Genomic DNA, 24,649 nt, shown 5'->3' on the forward strand with positions numbered 1-24,649 from the left:
TGCTACTTGCAGCTTTTTAGCTCAGGACTGCCCTTGAGATATAATTAAATCCTAGAGGTACTTTAGAAGCAGGGGACGTTGTAATGTCTTTTCTCCACAATGCCATGACACTATGAAGAGATATCAGGTTTAATTCTTACAAATTAGAAAGCATCATCTGACTAAACTGAGTATCTCAGGTTTAATCAGCTTGTATCAATAGTGAGGTTTTGTCATGCAAAGCGTCCTCCTTTAATCATAAGGATGTGCTGGTAAACTGCTTTCGCTTTTTTGAGTTAAACTTTTCCCCCAGTCCTGTGAGTATTGAAACTTTTAATGTTTTTAGGAGCTACAAAGCATTCTTAGAAAAGGGAAGCTAACTTTTGAGAATATTATGGAAAAACTACGAATCAAGTATTCTGAAATGTACACCATAGTCCCTGCAGAGATTGAATCCCAGGCGGAAGAGTGCAGAAAAGCTTTAAAAGACATAGATGAGAAGGTAATAACGATATTTATCCTGGCATTGCTGTGTGTGGGTTGAATGAATACAAAGAAGAAAATGTCGTTTAAAGTCACATTTTCATTTGTCAGATTTCTGCTATGATTGTTTTGTAGAGTCTAGTTAAATGATGGTTTTGTGTATTGAATATTCAGGTAGAGATGATTTAAATAGGTGACATAAGATAACAGAATTCAATAATTGTATATTTTTCATTGTCAAGATGCTTAGTTTTTCTTCTCTTACCTTTTAAAATATTTATTATCTTTTACTTGGCCTGTTGTTAAATTTTTTACAGTACAACCACTTAACAATTTTGGGAATGAATAATACTTTGCTTTAAAATATGTTCCCTGAAACATTTAGATATTGCAACCAAGGGCAATGAGAATACAAATTTCACAACCACCAGGAATAGCTGTTAATAGCATATAGTGTTTATCTAATGATAATGTTAACAGAATTCCCATACAATGTACCTGAGCAAATTGTACCTGAAAACCCAGATTTTAAAAAAGCGTGAGAAATACTTCATAGTACTGGAGACATAAGAGCTGGGCAAGGCAGTTTTAATGGATTGTAAAAAGACAGCCCATATCCAATAGAACAAAATTCTATTTAGTCTAGTAGCCACAGAATGATTTTTGTACTGTTTTTTTGAAGCCAAGATTACCCACAACTTGGTAAATGAAATAGATCTTAAGTAAACACACACAAAAAAATCAGATTTCAAACTTAGTCACTAGAATCTGTCATTAATTTCCATGACAGATTTCTTAGGCTAATATAGTCTGTATAAAAAAAAATCCCACCTAAACTCCTAATATATATTTATAATAAATCTTTTTGATTGAACACACAGGGAAAACCTGTCAGTTTTCTCAAGGATCATATATTGATTTTAAGAGAATACTAAATGTTTTGAGAGAAACTAAATGTTATTCTCCTAAATACTTAATGTGAAATCCCTAACAAAGTAAAATAATAATCACAATCAGTGTTTCAAATTTAAGGTTGAAAATGTTCCCTGTGAACCCTTTTTTTGTAACAAACAGCAACTGAATTTTGTGGGATGGGACTAAAAGAAGTTCAAGGACGTGGACAGCAGAGCACCCTTGTATAAAATTCAGGTGGCTACTTACTTTTCCTAAATCATAATCTGTCCTAGGGTATCTCAATGGTATAAATTCCCACCAGGGGAAAGGAGAATAATTGCCCGAAATATCTTTAAACTTTGTTTTATAGTAATTTGTTACAGAGCCAGCAATAAGAAAACAATACTGGATCAAAGTGGGATTTTCTTTCTAATCATCTTGACTGTGGTATGGTCTGTGGAATAAAAACATGGTTGTGAAAGTATCAACAGTCCGATTTTGTGAACAGAGTCTGGGGTTTGTAGTCAGAAGATATAGGGGCTTCATGTTTCTGCATCTGTGGGCTGTCTACATAGGGCGGGTCTGATCTCAGTGGTTCTTACAAACCTAGTGGGTATTTTTTCTTCAGAAACTTAAAAGGATGAGTGGGGAGCCTGCAGCCTCAAGGCCACGTGTGGCTCTCCAGATCCCCAAGTGTGGCCTCTCAACTGAAATCTAAACTGCACAGAGCAAATCGCTTCATGGCAAGGATTTGTTATATAAAATTTGGATTCAGTCAAGAGGTTGTGCTCCTGGATCCCAGAGGCCACATGTGGGCCCAAGGCCACAGGTTCCCCACCCTTATTTGAAGAAAGCCTTATCAACACAGCAAAACAAGAACACAAATCAGTCAGGTATTTGGAAAATGGTAACATTCAACCTTCATTTGTTACCTTTCCTAGCACAGTTATTTTCTTAAGAAAATCATTTATATAAAAAAGTTAGATTGTTTACCAGCTTGATTTCTAATTGCTGGGGAAATAGCCACTAGAAACATTCACCCAGAGAAAAATTAAGCTCTATTCATCCTCAACAAATATCTACTTTTGGAAGACTATTTCACCAAATTGAGTATTATGGTAGGAATTACCTTTTTTTAAGCCAGAATGAGAGTAAGTTTGGTTTTATTGAAAACAGATCTGTGCAGAAGTTTTTAAGATAAAATGGAAAGATTGTATAATAAATAATTTCCCCCAGGGATTCTTTCATATCATTTGATCCATGTAAGCGTGTTTCAGATGGGCCACTTTGTGATTTTTTCCAACAAAGCACGTATCTGTAACATATATGTGGATTACATTCAACAGTTTTTTTCTTTTCTTTTTTAAGATTGGATGGTCAGGTAAACACAGCTGCCATTTAGTAGTCTGCTAATCTATTCTCTTATTCAGGCATCAACCAGTATGGTTTGGAAGTTTTTTCTTCCAGGTCTTAGAAGTAAAAAGAGTGACTACCCCTTCTGTCATTTGAACCTATGGATAGAGGACAGAACACCTCTCCGAGCTAAACGCATCTCTGTCCCTCATAACAGATCAGCAGTGAAGTCTTGAAAAGCTTACCGTCATATACAATGAACAGAAAAATAGAAGAAATTAACAATGGGCTTCATAATGTTGAAAAGATGTTGCAGCAGAAAAGCAAAAATATTGAGAAAGCACAAGAAATTCAAAAGGTAACATTTTAACTTTAACTCCCTTCAGCATTTGGTATTTCTGATCTGGCCCCTCCCCGCCCCATCAGTCATCATGTCATCAGGAGGTGAATTCCTTTTTTTTTTGAAACAGTCTCACTGTGAGTGCACTGACTTCACAGCTCACAACAACCTCAAACTCTTGACTCTTGGACTTAAGCACCCTCCCAAGTAGCTGGGATTACAGGTGCTTGCCACAATGCCTAGTTTTTTTTGTTGTTGCAGTTGTCATTATTGTTTAGCTGGCCCAGGCTGGGTTAGAACCCCCCAGCCTTGGTACATGTGACTGGTGCCGTAACTACTGTGCTGCCGGCGCTGAGCCCTTGGAATTAATCTCAAAGCATAGAGTCCCTAAACCAGATCCACTTGGGAGTCACCTGCAGAGACTTAATACAGAAAGTTGCATTTAAGAATTATACTTGATAGGGCTGCACCTGTGGCTCAAAGGAGTAGGGCGCCGGCCCCATATGCTGGAGGTGGTGAGTTCAAACCCAGCCCTGGCCAAAAACTGAAAAAAAAAAGAATTATACTTGGTTTTTCCATGGTAGGCATATACCCAAACTCCCTAGAGCTTCTCATTGTGAATCAGCATTTCTATAAGTAAAGGATCTCATTTTGGGAAGACTGATATAAAAAATAATTCAATAGGATATCGACAGCTTTCTCTAGACTGCCAAGGTAAAAATAAGGAAAATGGAGTGGCGCCTGTGGCTCAAGGAATAGGGCACCAACCCCATATACCGGAGGTGACAGGTTCAAACCCAGTCCTGGCCAAAAATAAATAAATAAATAAGGAAAATGAAAATTCTAAATTATTTCCCTTGTAAAATGACTTGGGAAATAAAATCAGATAGAACTATACATAAATATGATATTCTACTTTTTTTTGAGACAGAGTCTCACTATGTCACCCCTGGTAGAGTCCTGTGGCATCACAGCTCACAGCAAACTCAAATTCTTGGGCTTAAGCGATTCTCTTGCCTCAGCCTCCCGAGCAGCTGGGACTACAGGCGCCCGCCACAACGCCCGGCTATTTTTTAGTTGTGGTTGTCACTGTTGTTTAGCAGGCCCAGGCTAGGTGTGAATCCACCAGCCTCAGTATATGTGTCTGGCGCCCTACCTACTGAGCTATGGGTGCCTCCGATATTCTACTTCTTAACTTTACAATAAAGTCTTGTTTATGAACAGGTTTCTTACTCTCATCTGTATGTTAAAGAAATATTCTATATACTTGGAACTTTTAAAATAGGTCCACCTATAGATCACTTTCATGTAAAATCTTGGACTCTTAAGCAAAGGAACCTAATTCAAGCAGGTAGATTTTCCCATTTCTCAGAATTATGTTCTAAAGCAAATATTAAGTAAGAATTGAATATTTTACTTTTGAAATTTTTCTATGCCCAGACAAGTTCAGATTCAAATCTAACCTATTGGTTTCTTGAGCCAACAGCAGTTTTACTAATACATGTGGCTAGAGCTTTCTGCCTTTTCATTTATCCTGAGTCAGCAGATGTTTTTCTTTTGTTAGTTTTCATTTTATACTGAATAAAATTTTCTTCTAGGTTAAGTACATGTATATACTAGTCTGAGTAGGTTCAAGTATTTCCCCAAGCCCTCTTTTAAATGTAATGTTCTCATTAGCCTTGAAGGGTGAGGGCCATGTTGACCTTGTCTCCACGTCTTCCTGTCCCCCTGCAGTTTATTTGTATTGATGTGCATACGATTACCAATAGGAGAGTTCAAGGTGAGTTTTTTCAGCCTAGATCACAAATAGTTGCTGGATATACATTAATAACTATGGCTGTGATGTTGTTTCTCTGATGTTTTGGGAGCATTTACAAATGCAAATACTGGGAGAAAACTAAGAATTACCACAATAAATTAGGACTTCATTCAAGTTGTTTTATGATTTCCTTCTCCAGAAAATGTGGGATGAACTTGACCTCTGGCATTCCAGGCTGAACGAGCTTGATTCTGAAGTTCAGGACATGGTTGAGCAGGACCCAGAGCAGGCACCAGAGTGGATGGATAAGTTGATGGTCCCTTTCCAGCAGTACCAGCAGGTGTCACAGAGGGCAGAATGCAGAACCTCACAATTAAACAAGGTGTGACTGGGACACATGGTAGCCACAGAGCACATGGTTGTATTGAGATGGGTTTCAAGCAAAACAAAATATATTTTCAGAGGCAGCCAGTTTCCTTGATTACCAATTATAGGACCCAAAGCTAGAGCCACATTCTAGGCTCACATGGGCACTGAGAGGAAAGATTTCAATGCTAATGCAGGCAGGAAGTCTGACTGAATAGCCAGACTGAGGAAGCCAGAGGTCAGGCATCCAGGCAAGCCTACCGGCTTCCCAGTGGGAACATGAAGACCACTGAGAGAATTTGAGCCAGCAATCGCAGGTGTCCAGGGAGGGAGCCGTCTAGGGGAAGACTGTCATTTGGGAGCAAAATTCCCCCTCTATCCCGGTTCTGAATGGGCCCTGTCGTTGGGTGAGTTGAATATGTTTCCTAGCAAGAGGGAGGTGGCAACTGAGTCTTAGAAGAACAACAGGGCAAGGTCCTGAACAGGACAAAGTACAAGCCCATGTTCACATGGAAATGTAAAGCAGGAGCACAGTAGTTGCCAGACTGACAAGAACTCTTGCTGAGGCCTATAGTGGTGGAGTGGAACTTCTTAAATCCATTCCGCTTATGGTTGGGATTAGTCTTAAAAGGTGGAAGGATTGTAATATGGAGCAGGTGGGCAAGTCGCCCCAGACCCAGAGCATACAGCCCTACGAGACCTGATGCACATCACCAAGTAACAGCGCAACTCTTCATGCTGGAGTCATTCACCCCGGGAAAAAGCATCCCACCGAGTTGGGTGCCTTCTCTTTCTAGGCCACGCTTAAGATGGAGGAATGTGGTGACCTTCTGAAGAGCACTGAGGCTTGGATAGAGAGTACCAGTCATTTGCTGACTAATCCTGCTGACTACAGCTCCTCACGCGGACTGAGTCACCATGCCAGCGCCCTCCAGGTTAGTGTTCTTTCCAGGCTTCTGGGAATTGTAGAATTCACACGATGCTGAGTGGCTTAGCTGACCAGCACAGAGCTTTTCTCCCCTTCTCTCCTGAAACGTACCCTTCCTTAACTCATGATCATGCCAAGGGCAGAAGGAAACAGTAACCTGGGAGTTTGGAGACTGGGATTGAACTCTTCCCGTCCTGACAGCTACTTTATGACTATCTGGATAATTTAGTTTATCTTCTGTGGGCCTCAGTTTCCCCATCTATGAAGTGCAAATGCTGCCCAGAGGATGTTGGTGGTGTGGGCAGCAGGATTCTAAGATGTCCTCCAGTGTCCTGGGCCCTGTGTATACAACCTGCAAATCCCTGCCCTCCACTTGAATGTGACCAGGGATATTGATATGATGGGATAGTAAGTTATGTTATATGGCTAAGGTAATAAGGTAGTCACTCCTGTTACATGATGGTTAACAAGATTACATGATTGCAAGACTCCTGAGTAGTCCAGATTTTTAGATTGTTGGATTTAGGATGCTCGACTGGCAAGTATAATACAAAAATTTCAAAATTATAAAAAAATCCAAAACACTTTCCGTTCCTGACCATTTTAAATACAAGCTACTGTATCTGTACAGAGAATAAAGAGCCTGCTGTCTTGAAAAACCAAGCGGCCAAATGGTGAGAGGGCCATGAGGCTAGGCCACAAGGGCAGCAGAGCTGCCTGCAGCCAGCAGGGGAATGAGGACCTCAGTCCTACAGCCAAATTCTGCCAACAATCTTAATGAACTTGGATGAAGACCCTGAGCTCCATCCAGACAGCACCTTGATTGCAGCTGTGATACACTGGGCAGAGGGCACACCTAAACTATCCCCAGGCTCTGTGGATGCTATGAGATAATGAATTTGTTTTGCGTTAAGCCATTACGTTTGTAGTAATTAGTTACACAGCAAAGAAAATGAATCTGTTGATTCCTTCCAGTGCTAACATGCCATGACACCAAATTTCCTGTTATTTTTGGTAGTTCACACGGGCGCTGGATCTCCATGCTAGCCTGCAAAGACAAAACAAATGAAAGTTTTTTCCTACTCAGGGCCCTGACTGCAAGAAGCTTCCAGACTGAAGTTTTATTGTGAAGGCATATTTCCCTTCTCTTGTATTATTCTGTCTTGAGAACGAATCCCTTAGGGAAAAGTTTATTTTAGGATAGTTTTTATAGACTCAGACTTCAAAGATAACCCGGCTTCTCTTTCTGTCTTTAGTGCAATGTTTTCCTAAGTGAGGGGCAAACTTCATACCTCCCTGATGTTTAATTTTTTTTTTTCCTATGGTAAGAATTATAAAGATACTGCATTTTTGACCCCTCCCTTTTTTTTCCTTCTCCTCGCTTATGATTTCATTTGCCTCCTCCCATTTGGGTTGGCTTTCCACATCCCCAGGGTTTGTCATGTTTTTATTTTTAATTGCGTCTAGGATTCATCTTTTTTTTTAGGACTTCGCCAAGAGTGAAGAAAGAAGTGATGCTTTCTTTTCCTCAAATGTTTATTATGAGTTTACAAATAAAAAAGGCTTGGCGCCCATAGTTCAGTGAGTAGAGCGCCAGCCACATACAACGAAGGTGGCCCGGGCCTGCTAAACAACAGTGACAACTGCAAACAAGAAGTTAGCCAGGTGTTGTGGCAAGTGCCTGTAGTCCCAGCTACTCAGGAGACTGAGGCAAGAGAATTGTTTAAGCCCAAGAGTTTGAAATTTCTGTGGGCTGTAACACCACGGCACTCTACCTGGGATGCCCATAGTAAGACTCTGTCTCAAAAAAAAAAAAAACTCTACAGAAGTGACCAGCTAGCATTTTGTTCCTTCTACTATTAAACATGTAAAAATGCAAAAGTATCTTTCCACTGTGCAGGACATTCTAAGTTGCTAGACTTTGTTTATGAGCTGGAAGTGAATAGAGGAAAAAAGAACAAGGGAATATACAGGACTATGTCCCACAAAGTGTATTCCCAGTAAATTCCCAAATAAGAAGTAAGCCCCAAATAACTAGCCCTGTGTGAAATTGCTGTTTTGTCCCTATGATAAAAATAGTTCTACGTCTAGGATGCCCTTTTCCATTTTCTAGCATTACTAGTTGTTAATTTTTCAAATGACTCTTAAAGACGAGTCAAAATTCTCAAGTAAGCTTTAAATGTTTGCTTTAATTGCACTATAACTTTCTACCCAAATCACATTTATTAAACAGGCTTTATAACCTAGAGATGATGATTCCACAAGTACTGCTATTGTGACTAAGTCATCAAAACATAAATTGTCAGCTCGGCACCTGTAGCTCAGCGGCTAAGTGCACCCACCACGTACATGGGAGCTGGCGGGTTTGAATCCAGCCTGGGCTTGTCAAACAATAATGACAACTACAACCAAAAAATAGCCGGGCACTGTAGCAGGCACCTGTTAGTCCCAGCTACTTGGGAGGCTGAGGCAAGAGAATCGCTTAAGCCCAAGAGTTTGAGGATGCTGTGAGCTGTGACAGCACAGCGCTCCACCCAGGGCAACATAGTGAGGCTCTTCCTAAAAACAAACAAACAAACAAACAAAAACACATACATTGTCATTATAAAAATAGAAAACTACATTGTTTCTTCAATCAACTTAATTTACTGTATTTAAAATATACCTCAATAAAGTAATGTGTGCATTTTAAATGTGCAGGTAGGTGAGATTTGATAAAGGTGCAGTTGTATAACCACCACCACTATCAATATAAAGAACATTTTCATCACCCCAGAGATTTACAGGGGGAATCATACAGAGTGTCGGTCTCCTGTGTTTGGCATCGTTCACTTAGCATAATGCCTTTTAGGCATCCCGGTGGTTATGTTCGTCAACACACAGTTCCTTCTGTGACTGCTGAGCAGTGTTCTATTTACAGAAATAAGCCGTTTGTTTATCCTTTCCTTGATTATTAGATATTTGGGTTGTTTCCTTGGGTATTAGCTATTGCTCAGTAACAAATTACTTCCAAAGTTAGCTGCTTAAAACAGCAAACTTTTTATATAAACATCATGAAATGCTAACAAATACTTTCATCTCCTACTTTCTGTAGGACAGGAATCTGGGCATGGCTTAGCCGAGCCTTCGGCTCAGGGTCTCTTCTGAGAATGCAGTTAAGGAGTCCGTAAAGGCTATGGGCTCATCTGAAGGCTCACAGGATAGGGAGACAGAGACTCACTTCCAAGCTCACACAGACACATGGCTGCTCTCAGCAGAAACTATCTAAAAAGTGTGGAGCACATGCTCCCAAACACAGTCTCCTGTTTGTAATCTGCTCCTGCAAGTGGCATCTCATCACTTCTGTTGTATTTTATTAGAATTTAGCCAGTAAGTCCAGGCTGCATTCAGTGGAGCTGCTGGGTAAGGGAATGAAGCAAGAGGCAGAGACGTTAGGGGCCGCCTTGGAGTCTGCCTCTCCTGAGCAGAGCTACCGTGAAGATTTATGTATAAATCTTTATGTGGATGTATGTTCTCGTTTCATTTTAATGGAGAATTAACTTAGAGTAGGATTTTTGACGTTTATAAGTGTTTACCTGAGTAAGAAATGGCCAAACTGTTTTCCAGAATGGCTGTACTGTTTTTCGTTTTCACCAGCAGTGTGAGTTCTAATCGCTCCATTTTAGACGGCCCTTGGTATCGTCTTGTCTTTTACATTTCAGGCATTTTAGTGATTTGTGATATTTCATTGTGGTTTAAATGTCATTTCTTTAATCACCAATTATTTTGAACATTTATTTTGTGTCCCTTTCTGTCATTCATACACATCTTTTGTGAAATACCTGTTCATAGTTTTTTGGATATATTTTCCCCCAGTTGTTTGAGTTAATTTGTCTATTAATTGTAAGAGTTATTTATAAAACATTATGAAAACCATTTTCTTTGCCATGTATATGATTTAGAAATATTTTCTCCCAGTCTGTGGACAGTTTGTTCATTCTCTTTTTTGGAGACAAAAACTCACTTTGTTGCCCTGGGTAGAGTGCTGTGGCATCACAGTTCACAGCAACCTCAAACTCTTGGGCTCAAACAATTCTCTTGTCTCAGCCTCCCAAGTAGCTGGGACTACAGGCACCTGCCACAATGACTGGCTATTTTTTTGTTATTGTTGTCATGATTGTTTAGCAGGCCCTGGACACCAGCCCCGTTCATGTGGCCGGCGCCCTAACCACTGAGCTGTGGGCACTGAGCCCTGGCTAGTTTTTCTATTTTTAGTAGAGACGAGGTCTCACTCTTGCTCAGGCTGGTCTCAAATTTGTGAGCTCAAGCGATCCACCTGCCTCAGCCTCCCAGAGTACTAGGATTACAGGTGTGAGCCATGACACCTGTCTTTAACACTGTCTTTCAGGGAGCAAATGTTATTTAATTTGACAAAGTCTACTTTATCAGTGTTTTATTTTATGTATTTTTCTTTTGTGCTATATTCTAGGTAATCTTTGTAATCTTAGGAATCTTTATGTAACCCAAGGTTACAAAGATTTCCTTCTATGGTTTCTTTCAGAAATCTGATAGTTTTAACTCTTACTTTTTCTGTCTGTAATCCATTTTGTGTTAATTATTGAAGAAAGTGTGAATCAAGTTCAAGTTTCTTTTTTTTTAATAGGAGTATCCAGTTGTTCTAGCACTATTTATTAAAAAAACTTTTGCCATTGAGTTACGTTGGCCCTTGTGAAAATCAATTGACCTCATACATATGGTCTATTTCTGAAGTCTCACTTCTTCTGTTCTATTGATCTTGTGTCTATTCTTTCACCAATATTGTTAACAGTCTTAATTACTATAGCTTTATACACTCAGTAATTCTTAAAATTAGGCAGCATGAACTCTACAACTTTGTTCTTCCATCTCACATTTGTTTTGGCTAGTCTAAGTCTTATGCATTTCCATGTAAATCTTAGAATAAGTTTGTCAATTTCTGTCTAGAGGTCTGTTGAAATTTTTAGTGGGATTGCATTAAATCTGTAGATCAATTTGGAGAATTAACGCCTCCACCATATTGACTGTTTGATCCAGGAACACCATCTGTCTTTATTTATTTTGATGTTCTTTAATTTCTCTCAGCAGTGTTTTGTAGTTTTCAATGATCTTGCATGTATATTGTTAAATTTATCTTGTAAGTATTTTGTGGGTTTTGATGTTATTATAAACGGTATGTTGATTAAAAAAATAAACACATTGGTTTTAAGTTTTTTTTTTTGTTTTTTTTTTTTCTTTTTTTTTTATTGTTGGGGATTCATTGAGGGTACAATAAGCCAGTTACACTGATTGCAATTGTTAGGTAAAGTCCCTCTTGCAATCATGTCTTGCCCCCATAAAGTGTGACACACACTAAGGCCCCACCCCACTCCCTCCCTCTCTCTTTCTGCTTCCCCCCCCCATAACCTTAATTGTCATTAATTGTCCTCATATCAAGATTGAGTACATAGGATTCATGCTTCTCCATTCTTGTGATGCTTTACTAAGAATAATGTCTTCCACTTCCATCCAGGTTAATACGAAGGATGTAAAGTCTCCATTTTTTTTAATGGCTGAATAGTATTCCATGGTATACATATACCACAGCTTGTTAATCCATTCCTGGGTTGGTGGGCATTTAGGCTGTTTCCACATTTTGGCGATTGTAAATTGAGCTGCACACATTGGTTTTAAGTTTTATCTTCCTAAAAGTCCTCTCTTATTAGGACTTTGAATATGACCAATATAAAATTCTGAATAACCTAATTAATTTTACTGACTTACAACTAGAATTCTAGTTGTGTAAGTAAATATATCAGTTATTTGTATGGACTTACCTGGAGATTACATTAGCAGGGTGAACATTTCCATTAGGTATCTGAGCTATTTTGAAATCTTATGTTTGAAACTTAATGTTTGAAAAGGGCTTATTATGAATAATCAAAGATTATTTTCTTGCCCCTATTGCCATGGAAATTCCAACAAGTTTAGAAGCTCTGGGGAGATGAAGACCAGATTTATTAATATATGTATTTATCAGAGGTAGTTACCCTGAAGGTAACCGTTGCCATTGATAATGTAGAGTATTCTGGTGTTTTCATGTTGCAACTAGAAATGACCAGGAGGTTAAAATGTTAAGACAAATTTTAATTTTCTCTGATTTAAATTCCAATCAACTTGTTTCTCTCTCTCGTTTTCTTTCTCTCTTTCTTGTTTATCTAGATGGCTTTGGAAGATTCAGAACAGAAGCACAGTCTTTTGCATTCAATTCTTACTGATCTAGAAGACTTGTCAATAATTTTTGAAACAGATGACTTAACACAGTCCATACAAGAGTTAAGTAATCAAGTAATAGCTTTACAACAACAAATAATGGCACGCCTTCCACAGATTCAGCAACTGGCTAATGTAAGTTTGCATCATAAAGATATGATTTTTTTTTCTTTTTGAGACAGAGCCTCAAGCTGTCACCCTGGGTAGAGTGCCGTGGCATCACAGTTGACAGTACCCTCCAACTCCTGGGCTCAAGCAATTCTCCTGCCTCCGCCTCCCAAGTAGCTGCGATTAGGTGCCTGCCACAACATCTGGCTATCTTTTGGTTGCAGCCATCATTGTTTGGCAGGCCCCAGGCTAGATTCGAACCCACCAACTCAGGTGTATGTGGCTGGCACCTTAGACTCTTGAGCTACAGGCGCCGAGCCAAAGATATGATTTCTTATTCTTATATTTATTCAGTAAATTAGAGTTGTACTACTAACTAGGTCCTCTACCACAAATCAATGTGAAGGGACATTGATCTGGTAAATTTTTCATTTATGTTCTTACTCCTTGAATTGCATTTGATTTTACTTTGTAATCTGTAGTGCACCTGCAACAAAAAGCATCTCCCTGCTCTCAGCCCAGAAACCGTGTAAAGAGTGAAGAATCCTAATGAAATAAACTCAGTGTTTTCTCTTTGTCAAAGAGAAAATATTGTTGATTTAAGAAGCCTGGTTAGGAAAGAAGGAATTAAAGCCTCCCATCTTCATCCACCGATAGCAAACATTTTTTGAGGGGTGTTGTATGCCAGCCTCTGGATTTTTTATTTTTGCTTGAAACATCTGAAGCATTTATGTAAGGATAGGGTCACATAAGGACAATTATAAGGCAGCGCCTATGGCTCAAGGAGTGGGGCGCTGGCCCCATATGCTGGAGGTGGCGGGTTCAAACCCAGCCCCAGCCAAAAATTGCAGCAAAAATAAAATAAAATAAAATAATTAAAAAAAAAAGCAATTATGGTTTGTTCTTTAATCATTTCCTTTTGTTTCCCAGTTACATTTTCTACACCATACTCATGTATCTTCATGGAAGAATAATTGTTAAAGTAAATACTCTTGGTTACTGAAGTTTATTCTAAAGTTTTGTGATCCTTCTACAGTGTTTGATGGAAAGTACCCTAAAATACATTGTATATGTACCTTCTTAAATAGTAGATGCAGAAAATAATTTCAATGGAATTTAACTTTTCCTCAGAGTTGGGAGAGACGACACTGTAAATAGTTACTGTTCTTCTTGATTCATTTGCTTTTGGTAAATCAAGTTTTATTTGTCCCTTTATTGAATGGCTCCACACTCCTCTGATTTGAAACCCTTAATCTATTTCTTTGCCATTTGTCATCTTCTTCATTATTAGCTGTATTTGCTACAGTGTATCTGCATTGATCTCTAAAGTAAGGTCTGAGGCTCATATGCAGTTGTGTGGACTTTAATATGCAGGGTTTGCAGCACATATTTTAATTTATTTTTGCAGCTTTTTTTTTTTTTTTTTTTTTTTGAGACAGAGTCTCACTCCGTTACCCTGAGTAGGCATCATAGCTCATAGCAACCTCAAACTTTTGGGGTCCAGCAATCCTCTTGCCTCAGCCTCCCAAGTAACTGGGACTGTAGGCGTGTGCCACTATGCTCAACTAGTTTTCTTTCTTTTTTTTTTTTTTTTCCTATTTTTAGTAGATGGAGTCTCACTCTTGCTCAGAATGGTCTCAAACTGAGCTCAGCCAGTCCACCCGTTCAGCCTCCCAGAGTGCTAGGATTACAGGCGTAAGCCACCAAGTCCAGTCTTTTGTAGCATTTTTACTGGAAGGTTGTGGCCAGTTTCTGGAGGTTGAAGTTGACGAGAGGATAACCAACCACTGGACAAATTATCTGTTGTTTAAATTAATGTGAGTGGGTTATAAAGTAACTCAGTGACACTCTACTTGGCAATACTTCTCAGGAGACTGGCAAGAAATTCCTGTCGATTTTCCAGCTCCTGTGTGTTAGTTTCCTAAGGTTGACTTTATCATTCTACTTAAAGTGATGGTGTTTTTAAAATGTCATACCCACTTGCATTTTGTGTTCAAACATATTCCAAAGATAAATTTAGCCAGGTGTGGTGGCTCACGCCTGTAATTCTAGCACTCTGGGAAACCAAGGCAGGTCAATTCCCTGAATTCACAGGTTCAAGACCAGCCTGAGCAAGTATGAGACCCCATCTCTAAAAATAGCCGGGCGTTGTGGCGGGCGCCTGTAGTCCCAGCTACTCGGGAAGCTGAGGCAAGAGAATTAATTGCTTGAGCCCAAGAGTTTCAGGTTGCTGTGAGCTATGACGCCATAGCACTCTATCAAAGGCAACAAAATGAGTTTTCCTCCAAAAAACAAAAAGATAAATCTAATGAGTTTATTTTAAAAATTGATTTAGATGCATACTACCTTTATTCTCACAGTTTAAGTATTAGTTTTTAAAAATGGCCCTATAATCTTTTTAATTCAACAAGGCATACAAGCTATGCTTTGTAGTATGGTATGTTATTAATAGAATAACATTTTTGTTGAAAACAGTGAAAATGATCTATCTGTAGTACTTGGTTAATTTTTTTTTTATGGAGGCATTTTATCATCAACTACTTGGTTAATTTTCAAGAAGTATAAGGAGGAAACATTCTATGGCTAAATGAGAGAATTGGATTAATGGCAATAAGTTGTGTTTATTATAGATTATTAATGTATTACATATATTGCATGATTGTGTTATTATTTCTGAAATTCCAGGATGTGGTTGCTATTGAATCTGAAGTAAAATCAATGGAGAAAAGAGTTTCAAAAATCAAAACTATCCTGTTATCAAAAGAAATATTTGATTTTTCACCTGAAGAACATCTTAAACATGGGGAGGTAAGCATGGATCATTATTAAAAATATTTTCTTATAATACTTATCATGCCTACTTTAAAATGTGATGTGATAAAAAGCATTTAGTGTTATTAGAGTAACAGCAAAATAAGGTTGGGAAGTAGATGTGAATGGCCATAAACAGATTTTAAATCATAGTTGTAGTATTACCTATATAAAAATAATTTCCCTAGAGGGTAATTTTTCATTTAGGTCAAATCAAAGAGTTCAAGCATCAAGTCTGGCTGAACTTTTTCAGCTCGAGCTGTGCACTGGCTGTGTGGCTTTTGGTAATTAATGTTTCTTAGATTGTCTTTTCTATCTGTGCATTGGTATTGGAGTGAATTATATTGACCAGTTATAACGTAGATAGAGCTCGCAACACAGGAGCTGGGACATATTAAAACAGCAGGCAAAAGTGCATTTCTCATCAATCTTGTGATTGACAGCATGTGGTTTGGGATTCACCAGGCCCAGGCTCTGATCCCAGCCCTGCCTCTTATACCCTAAGTTTACCTAGATCTTCAAACTTCTGTGAATCCAGTTTCCCTATCTGTGAAATGGAGGTTAGGATACTTACCTTGCAGGCCAGTTGTGAGGATTCAATGAAATGATATTCTATGAAGTAGCACTTAGTAAAGTGAATACTCTCTTCTAATTGATTGGTTATGTAAATCCAGATTTCTAAGGATCAGACGTTATTAAAGCAAAATATAATTATACTCCTGGGACTCAAGAAAATCAACAGGACAGTTTCGTTCCATTCAGTAAGCATGTTTTGAGGGCCAGCTATTGCGGATGTCCGTGCTATGTGAAGTTCAGCACCTCCCCTTACATTGCTTACTGCCTGGCAGCGATGCACAAAGCAAAACAACAGTTTTGCAGAGAGCAGGGAGAGAGAAAAAGAAGAAAAGTGTTGTCTAAATGCATAAATTAGTCTTGGTAGGTTGCTTTTGCCCCAGGCATTCTTTCTGGTGACTTTTATCTGCCAGATCATGAGTGATATAATAGTTCTTTTCAATTTGAGCTAACAAAATGTTTCAAAAATTGAAGTTACAGATTAAAGACTAAATTATATAGTATTTCATTTTGAATAATTCAATTTAGCAATGGCCATTACTTTTTCATTTTGGTAACATGCTTCTTCTATATAATTAAGGTCATACTTGAAAATATATGTCCCATGAAGAAATCCATTGCTGAGATAGTGTCTTACCAAGTGGAACTGAGGTTACCCCAGACAGGAGTAAAACCTCTGCCCATGTTTCAGCGGACAAATCAGCTTTTACAAGTTATAAAACTGTTGGAAAATGTGACTCAAGAACAAAATGAGTTACTAAAGGTGAGCAGTTTATAATGATAGCCAACTTACTAGATGAAAATGTTCAGCAAAAGCTGGTTTTGTTTCCAGTTTTCATTACAGTTAATTATTATCCAGAAGGCAGCATTTGATATAAAAGCATATTTCTGTGCTCATATGGGGCTGAGGTTATTTTTCTCATTAAAGCATAGTTATGGTTTTTTGAATTCTATTCTATACTTATTGAAAACTTACATGGGTAAAATGACGTGGGAAGAGATTCAAACCTGAACAAGGCATTTCCAAACTCCTGAGGCCAAGAGATCTATAAAGTAATCATCACCACAATACTCCCTTATCTGTCTTGGTCACTTTCCTATTGATCATTTCATTTTATTCTCAAACATGTGAAATAGGTAGAGTAGGCACTTTGTCCTCTTTACTTTTACACATAAAGAGACTAGTGTCAGTGGCTTAAATGACTTGCCCAAATTGTACCCTGAATGAATCCCCAACAATAAAAAAAAAAAGACTTGCCGAAGACCACAGAGTTAACTCCTGTAGAGCTTAATTGTGTACAAATAGAATTTGAGTTTCCAAATTCCTAGTGTCATTTCTCCATACTGGGGTTCTCTTCCCTTTAACTGACATCTCTCAGCCTCTCCCCAGAGTGTTTTTTGTTATTGTTATTTTGAAGTTTTGTTGGCTCACCCGTTTCAAGTCAGAAGTCATCCTTACTTAGAAATTACCTTTTTCTTTAATTTATATTCTTCGATCAACAACCACTCCCAAAAGAAAACAGAAAAGTGCTTAAAGAGCCTTAAATTCCACAGACTTTCTACCTTCTATGTAGACCCCCTGTATGCTGGGTTTCTTTATTATGTGGGTCAATCTAGAGTAGTGATTTTGAACTGGTGTGCCATGACATGGACTTGGGTGTGCCACAAAAGGTTAAAAGATCATTAATTGAATTGTTTTTGAAAGATATTCAAAGAACGGTCGCCTGTGGCTCAGTGAGTAGGGCGCCGGCCCCATATGCCGAGGGTGGCGGGTTCAAACCCGGCCCCGGCCAAACTGCAGCGGAAAAATGGCCGGGCGTTGTGGCGGGCGCCTGTGGTCCCAGCTACTCGGGAGGCTGAGGCAAGAGAATCGCGTAAGCCCGAGAGTTGGAGGTTGCTGTGAGCCGTGTGACGCCACGGCACTCTACCAGAGGGCGGTACAGTGAGACTCTGTCTCTACAAAAAAAAGAACGGTAAGACTATTCTTTTTTATTTTTTTTTGAGACAAAGTCTCACTATATCGCCCTTGGTAGAGTGCTCTGGTGTCACAGCTCACAGCAACCTCAAACTCTTGGGCTTCAGTGATTCTCTTGCCTCAGCCTCCCAAGTAGCTAGGACTACAGGTGCCTGCAACAACGCCTGGCTTTTTTTTTTTTTTTTAGTTGCAGGTGTCATTTTTGTTTAGCAGGACCAGGCTGAGTTCGAATCCACCAGTCTCTGTGTATGTGTCTGGTACCCTAACCACTGAGCTACGGGTGCTAAGCCAGAATATATATATATATTTTTTTTTTTACTTTTTTTTTTTGTTCAGCATAATTTAAGTATGCTGTGGAAGTTCAACTATAAGTTCAAGTGTGCTGTGAGATAAAAAAAGGTTGAAAGACACTGGACTAGAGGTTACTTTTCCTCCTTCATCACCATCTGGTTGTAAGAAGAAAACTGCTATATCTTGTTTCCTCTTAAATTTTATTCACAGTTCAGTGGCCACTCTGTTCTCCTAAGGATTGAGGAAATGGTGCTCTCTGGTTGGAAGTTTAACTCATACATTCTGTCTAGCCTCACTACTGATCAACAGATATCCTTCCCTAATAGCCAAAGAAAATAAAAAGATCTGGCACTCAATGTACTTTTTTTTTTTTTTTTTTTTTTTGAGATGGGATCTTGCTTTGTTGCCCAGGCTAGAGTATAGTAGTAGGATGATAGCTCACAGCAACCTCAAACTTCTGGGCTTAGGTGATCCTCCTGTCTCAACCTCTTGAATAGCTGGAATTCCATGTGGGAAGAACCATACCTGGCTAATTTTATTTATTTTTATTTTTTGTAACGATGGAGTCTCACTGTGTTGCCTGGACAACATAGTAAACTCCTGGCCTCAAGCAATCCCCTGGCCTCAGCCTCCCAAATTGCTGGGATTACAGGTGTGAACCACCACACCCAGCCTCAATGTATAATAATATTTTTATATTAAAAATATAAAATATGATCTATTATTTTTAATTCCTAAGTCCTTTTTAGTTTCCTGGTGCTCAGGAAAATAACAGTGCTAACTATGCTTTCAAGTGGCTTCTTCAAAATGTGAAAGTGGGGAATAGAAGAGGAAATTATATTTTATGCTAAGCTGGGTATCAAACTATGCAGCTAACATTTTCTATATCATTGTGTTGGTAGAAATCAGATGTCACCTCATATATTATGAAGCTAAATAAGCCAATGGTAATGAAAATAATTAGAATACGGGACATGTTCTTTAATTACTATTTCAGATATTCTAAGTGCCCTTGTGGAAAATAAGACAGAATTATTTTTGTGGAGCGTAGTGGGATATAGTTCATTATTGAGGGCTGGGGAACAGGTGCGTGTGGTGAACAGTGATGTTCATTTCAAGCCTGCAGCTCAAATTGTGGTTAAATATTGAAGCAAATACAAGGATTCTGCATTGGCTAGAAACTTTGTAGTTTTAAAGGGAATTTTACTTCTTTATGAAGCATACCAAAGAAGTACCTAGACTCTCTGGTGAAGAATCTTTCATGATACTTAATCATATGTTTTAGTCCATCAATAGTTCTGAGGTCTGTTACTCCCTTTAAAACACTAGAATCTAGGTTCCATTCTGTTAGTTTTGCCTTATTCTGCAAATTCAGACCACTTTTGAACCCACAGCCTCTTACTCATAAAATGTACTCACAGCTTCCCAAGGGGTAGCAGGTATTTGGATGAAGAAAACCCATTGTGACCCAGTCAGATGCTCTGTCCATTCTCAATCAGTAATGTCACCATTCTATGTATAAACACACACCCCAGAATATGTATCCCATGTATTAAAATGACAGATGTGACTTATCGGTAATTTCATAAAAATTTAGCAAATTTACGTTAATATGCCATAAAATGCTTCCCAGAACAAGCCCAGTAGACTGGAAATACTTAAGAGCAAAGGTGTATCTAATGAGACTTGAACTCGAAGCACAGTAGGGCCCAAGGTTCCCTGGCATCAGGTACCAGCTTTGCAAACGTTCTCTATAGTTAGGCCTCTTGACATCTGAATGGGTGTTGATTGGAACTTCTGATGGGGATAGAGAATGGAAGTAGTCCATTAATCTAGTCCTTAGATTATGACAAAAATTCTTCTTTTGGTGGAATATTTTATAGGTAGTCATAAAACAGACTCATGAATGCGACAAAGAAATAGAACATTTGAAACAGATCTTAAATAATTATTCAGCTCAGTTCTCCCTTGAACATATGTCACCAGATCAAGCTGCCACCCTGCCACCTGTACAGGTACGTTTCTTTTATTTGTATGGATAAGAGGCTGACATAACTCAGGATATTTGGGCAGCCTGACTTTCTGGGATAGAGGTCAGGCAGTGTGGGCTGGCTGAGCTTTAGAGGGAAAAACCCTGGACACTGTTCTAATGAAGAGCTATGTGTGCTGGGCAGTGATGCCATGTGCTAGAAGTGGCAGTGACAGCGGTGCCCCTAGCTCAGTAGTTACGGTGCCAGCCACATGCATGAGGGCTGGCAGGTTAGAACCCAGCCCGGGCCTGCTAAAACAACAATGACAACTGCAACCAAAAAAAAATGCCTGTAGTCCTAGCTACTTGGGAGGCTGAGGCAAGTGAATCACTTAAGCCCAAGAGTTTGAGGTCGCTGTGAGCTGTGACGCCACAGCAATCTACAGAGGACAACATAGTGAGACTCTGTCTCAAAAAAAAAAGAAAAATAAGAATTGGCAGTGTCCTGTGGATTCAGTTATAGTAGTTTACACACTAACCCCTTAACTGCTAGGGTTTTTTCTAGTCTTTATATTTCTTTTCTTTGTTTCTTTCTTTTTTTTTGAGACAGAGCCTCCAGCTGTTGCCCTGGGTAGAGGCTGTGGCATCACAGCTCACAGCAACCTCCAACTTCTGGGCTCAAGTGATTCTCTTGCCTCCGCCTCCCAAGTAGCTGGGACTACAGGCGCCCGCCACAACGCCCAGCTATTTTTTGGTTGCAGCCATCATTGTTGTTTTGGTGGGCCCGGGCTGGATTCAAACCCACCAGCTCAGGTGTGTGGCTGGTGCCTTAGCCTCTTGAGCCACAGGCACCAAGTCTAGTCTTTATATTTCTATAATGAACAAAACCTGACTATATGCTAGGAAGCTACCTTTTTTTCCTGCCATTGAGTTGATGCAAGCAGGCAATGAATATGGTGCTGGCAAAGTGGGCTGTGAGATCTAGGGCAAGTTATTTAACATCTACAGAGAAGTATAGGAAAGTGCAAGGTGACACAGCCGAGAAGTGATGGACTCGTTAATACAGACTCAGTATTAAAGACTCACTATTGTAAAAATGTCAAAATTCTTTTACATGAAAACATCTGGGAACCCCAAAGAACTTTTATTTCTATGAGTTAATATCTACTGATATAAAAATTGAAACTCAGAAATATAAAAATATTTGTTTAGTTTATTTTTAAATAATAGTAATAAGCTCATTACATGTTAATAGAAATAACATTTTTTTAATTTTTATTTATTTTTCTTTTAGAAATGGGAGTCTTACCATGTTGTCCAGGCTGGCCTAGAAATAACATTTTTATTAAAGTAATTATATTTTAAAAAGCAAAAACTAGTGAGAAGGGCAACATTGTTTTACATTTTTGTAAATCTCTTTAACGTCTGGCTCAATAGAAGACAGATTCTAATCTGTTTCTGCATGCAGTCTGTTGAGGCAAATAGTTTTGTTCATTCAAAGTACATAAAGATAATCCAAACTCTCAAAGCCATGTTTTTGGAAAAGGGTGGAATATTTTAATTGTCCTTCTGAATAACTGTGGGTACTTTTTCTTTGAAACTACACTGAAACAAGTGGAAATTACTTGCAAGTTAGTTGTAAAGTGGAATCTGAGGCCATGTCAAAGAACTTTACGGACTCTTACATGAAAATCCACTGGTCTGCCTTGCACTGTGAGTGCATCTTCTAACTATGCATGATTTTAACAAGTAGACTTAGAGGGTACAATTGCAGTTCAGTTACATAGAAATGACGCAGAGTGTGAAGTCTGTGAAGTTCAGTTCACAACTCAAACAATAATATAAATTTTTTTTTGTTTTCTTTTAGTGCAAACATCACCCAAATAATGTTCATTGCATCCTTAAGTAATTTTTCACCCCTCATCACCCTCCCATCTTCTCACCCTGAATCCTATTATTGTATGTCCGTGTGTACACATTATTTACCTCTTACTTATTGATGGGGACACTGTGTGTGATTTTAGGACATCATGCCTGGTCATTTGACAAATCTTATTTCATTGAGTTGTGCTGATCATCCAGATGTTACCACATTTCAGTAGTCAGTACTTTTTTTTTTGAGACAGTCTCACTATGTCACTCTCGGTAAAGTGCTGTGGCGTCACAGCTCACAGCAACCTCAGACTCTTAGGTGATTCTCTTGCCTCAGCCTCCCAAGTAGCTGAGACTACAGGTGCCTGCCCGGCTATTTTTTGGTTGCAGTTGTTATTGCTGTTTGGCAGGCCCGGCCTGGGCTCGAACCTGCCACCTTCGATGTATGTGGCTGGCACCTAGGGGCTGAGCTATAGGCACCGAGCCATTAGTCATTATTTAAAAAAAATTACATTTGTTAATATTAACATCTATCTTCAGAAAAATCTTTTAGTAGTTAAGTTCATAAGTATAGTTTATCCACTAGGTTTTTTCCAAGCAAAAATTGTGTTTGATGAAAAGGGGTAGTTCAGCTCACAAGTCAAACAATAACATAAATTCCTTCCCTCAACCACTGTACCTTGTATGCAGCAGAAGTGTTTTTTATGAATACCTCCCACTTTTTCACAAAGAATATTAAAAATACCTGTTGCTAGGGTTTGAATGTTTTCGTCTCTCCAAAAATTCATGTTGAAACTCAATCCTCAGTGCAATGGTATCACAAGCTGTGGCCTCTGAGAGGTGGCGGAGTCATGGGGCTCCTTCCTCGCCAGGAGGACTAGGTGCTCCTTTAAAAGGGCTTGATGGAGGGAGTTTGTTTGTTTTGCCTTCCTGCCTTCTGCCATGTGAGGACACAGCACTCCTCCTCTCTGGAAGATGCTGTGTTCAATGCACCACCTTGGACGCAGAGCATCATCCTCACCGGGCACCAAACCTGCCCACACCTGGGTCTTGGACTTACTGATGTGTGAGAAATAAATTTCTGTTCTTTGTAAACTACCCAGTCACAGCAGAAATGAACTAAGACATGTATTTTTGTCAAGGACATCCTTAAGCGAAACTGGCTTTTTATTTTTTAAGGTGAAGAGCTCAGTAACAAAGCATACGGTTGATATTCCTGCCCTGACTCATACAAAGTGCTGGTAGTGTTACCCACAGTTGCTTTCATGCTGTCAATACAAATGCTAACATAAGGGGAAAGGCAAATAACATTTAGTATTATCATGAGAAGGATCTTTGGCCTTGCAGACTAGCCCCAGAGGTTTGCAGACTCCACTCTGGGGCGCCTTCTTTGTGTCCAGCTGCCCCTCCCATAGTGTTGACAGCTCAGCAGACCACTCTGTTTAACTGCTGTTCGGAAGGCTGAAGTACTGCTCTTGTTGGGAGGCATGATTTCATTAGAAGTGGAACACAAACCACAGCCAACTCTGATTTCATTCAAACAATTGTCATGTCGCAGGAATTTTGAGTTCACACAGAATAGGGACATTGGTGCAGGACTGTGAGTGGTAGAAGCCCAGCTGCAGCTTTGCAGAAAGCACCTTCTTTCTCTGGACTTCAGAACTTTCCCTGTAGGTAGAGATGTGTTACCATTCTGTCTGTAAAAAAATTAACACATGTGTACAACTTTGACTCAATCTGTACAAAATAGAGTATGTAAACAAAACATCCATGCCCCCTAACATTCTGAGATTTAAAAAAATTGATGATTCTATGAATATCTGTGGATGGATGGAAAGAAGGAGAAAAGAATGGGGTGGGGGTTAAGAAATATATTAGGAACAAAAAAGAGTCTGTATCTGCAAAAAAAAAAAAAAAAAATATATATATATATATTAGGAACAAATTTTAAACACATGACAGTTTCCTGAGAAGCAGCAGGCTGCCTTCTGATGCAACTCTTACTGAAAAGAGCTCAAACAGGTTGGATGATTCTTCTGAGAGGTGCTAGAGAGGAGGATGTTGATGATTTGACGCCTGCCATTCTATCCACATCTAGGATTCTATGATTCCATACTCCTCTTACACAGTAGGCATCTATATATGTGGCACGTGTAATAACTTTTATTTGCATACATCAACAATAAATTTTATTTGCATATCAATATAGATGTTGAAGGTAACATTATGGATCATGTGTCCGTTATTCCTAGTTTTTACACTGCACCATTTTGTTCACTTGGATTTGGCAGGAAGCTTTCACTGTAACTAAATTTGGTAATAATAAATGAGGCTTCAAAAGCAATAATTAGGGAATGAAATTTGTCACTTATTTTTTCAGCGGTTTCCAAATGTTAGCCTACTTAGGAATTTCTGGGGAGACTTGGGACATGTCTCCTATGTGACATATTCTGCGTGACAAGATGGGAAGTATGTATAAGGAACTTTGTTGTACTTCTTAGAGTGCAGGTCCCAGTCCTGTGGCTAGAGCAGTGGCCCTCATTCCTGGCCATCCACAATGCTTATCTGTAAAACTTTGTATAAATTTCTGTGCTTTGGTTTGACTCCCCCAGAGATTCTGATTCACAAGTCTTTGGTGAGGCTAAGACTTTTTATAAACCCCACACAGGGCCTGGTCGGAG

At 39.1% G+C, this 24,649-nt stretch overlaps 1 protein-coding gene across 4 annotated transcripts in view; it reads left to right on the forward strand.

Annotated features, from left to right (window-relative positions):
- SYNE2 (spectrin repeat containing nuclear envelope protein 2) overlaps window positions 1-24,649 on the forward strand; it is a 424,477-nt gene that overhangs the window by 259,563 nt on the left and 140,265 nt on the right. For all 4 annotated transcript variants that reach the window (XM_053601260.1, XM_053601261.1, XM_053601264.1 and 1 more), the window contains exons 54-61: window positions 326-481; window positions 2,927-3,067; window positions 5,008-5,190; window positions 5,972-6,109; window positions 12,319-12,504; window positions 15,163-15,285; window positions 16,442-16,624; window positions 20,011-20,142. In XM_053601260.1, coding sequence (XP_053457235.1) covers window positions 326-481; window positions 2,927-3,067; window positions 5,008-5,190; window positions 5,972-6,109; window positions 12,319-12,504; window positions 15,163-15,285; window positions 16,442-16,624; window positions 20,011-20,142 — 1,242 coding nt within the window. The remainder of the gene's footprint in view (window positions 1-325; window positions 482-2,926; window positions 3,068-5,007; window positions 5,191-5,971; window positions 6,110-12,318; window positions 12,505-15,162; window positions 15,286-16,441; window positions 16,625-20,010; window positions 20,143-24,649) is intronic.

Source organism: Nycticebus coucang, chromosome 9 (genome assembly GCF_027406575.1).
Source record: "Nycticebus coucang isolate mNycCou1 chromosome 9, mNycCou1.pri, whole genome shotgun sequence".
NCBI lineage: Eukaryota > Metazoa > Chordata > Mammalia > Primates > Lorisidae > Nycticebus > Nycticebus coucang.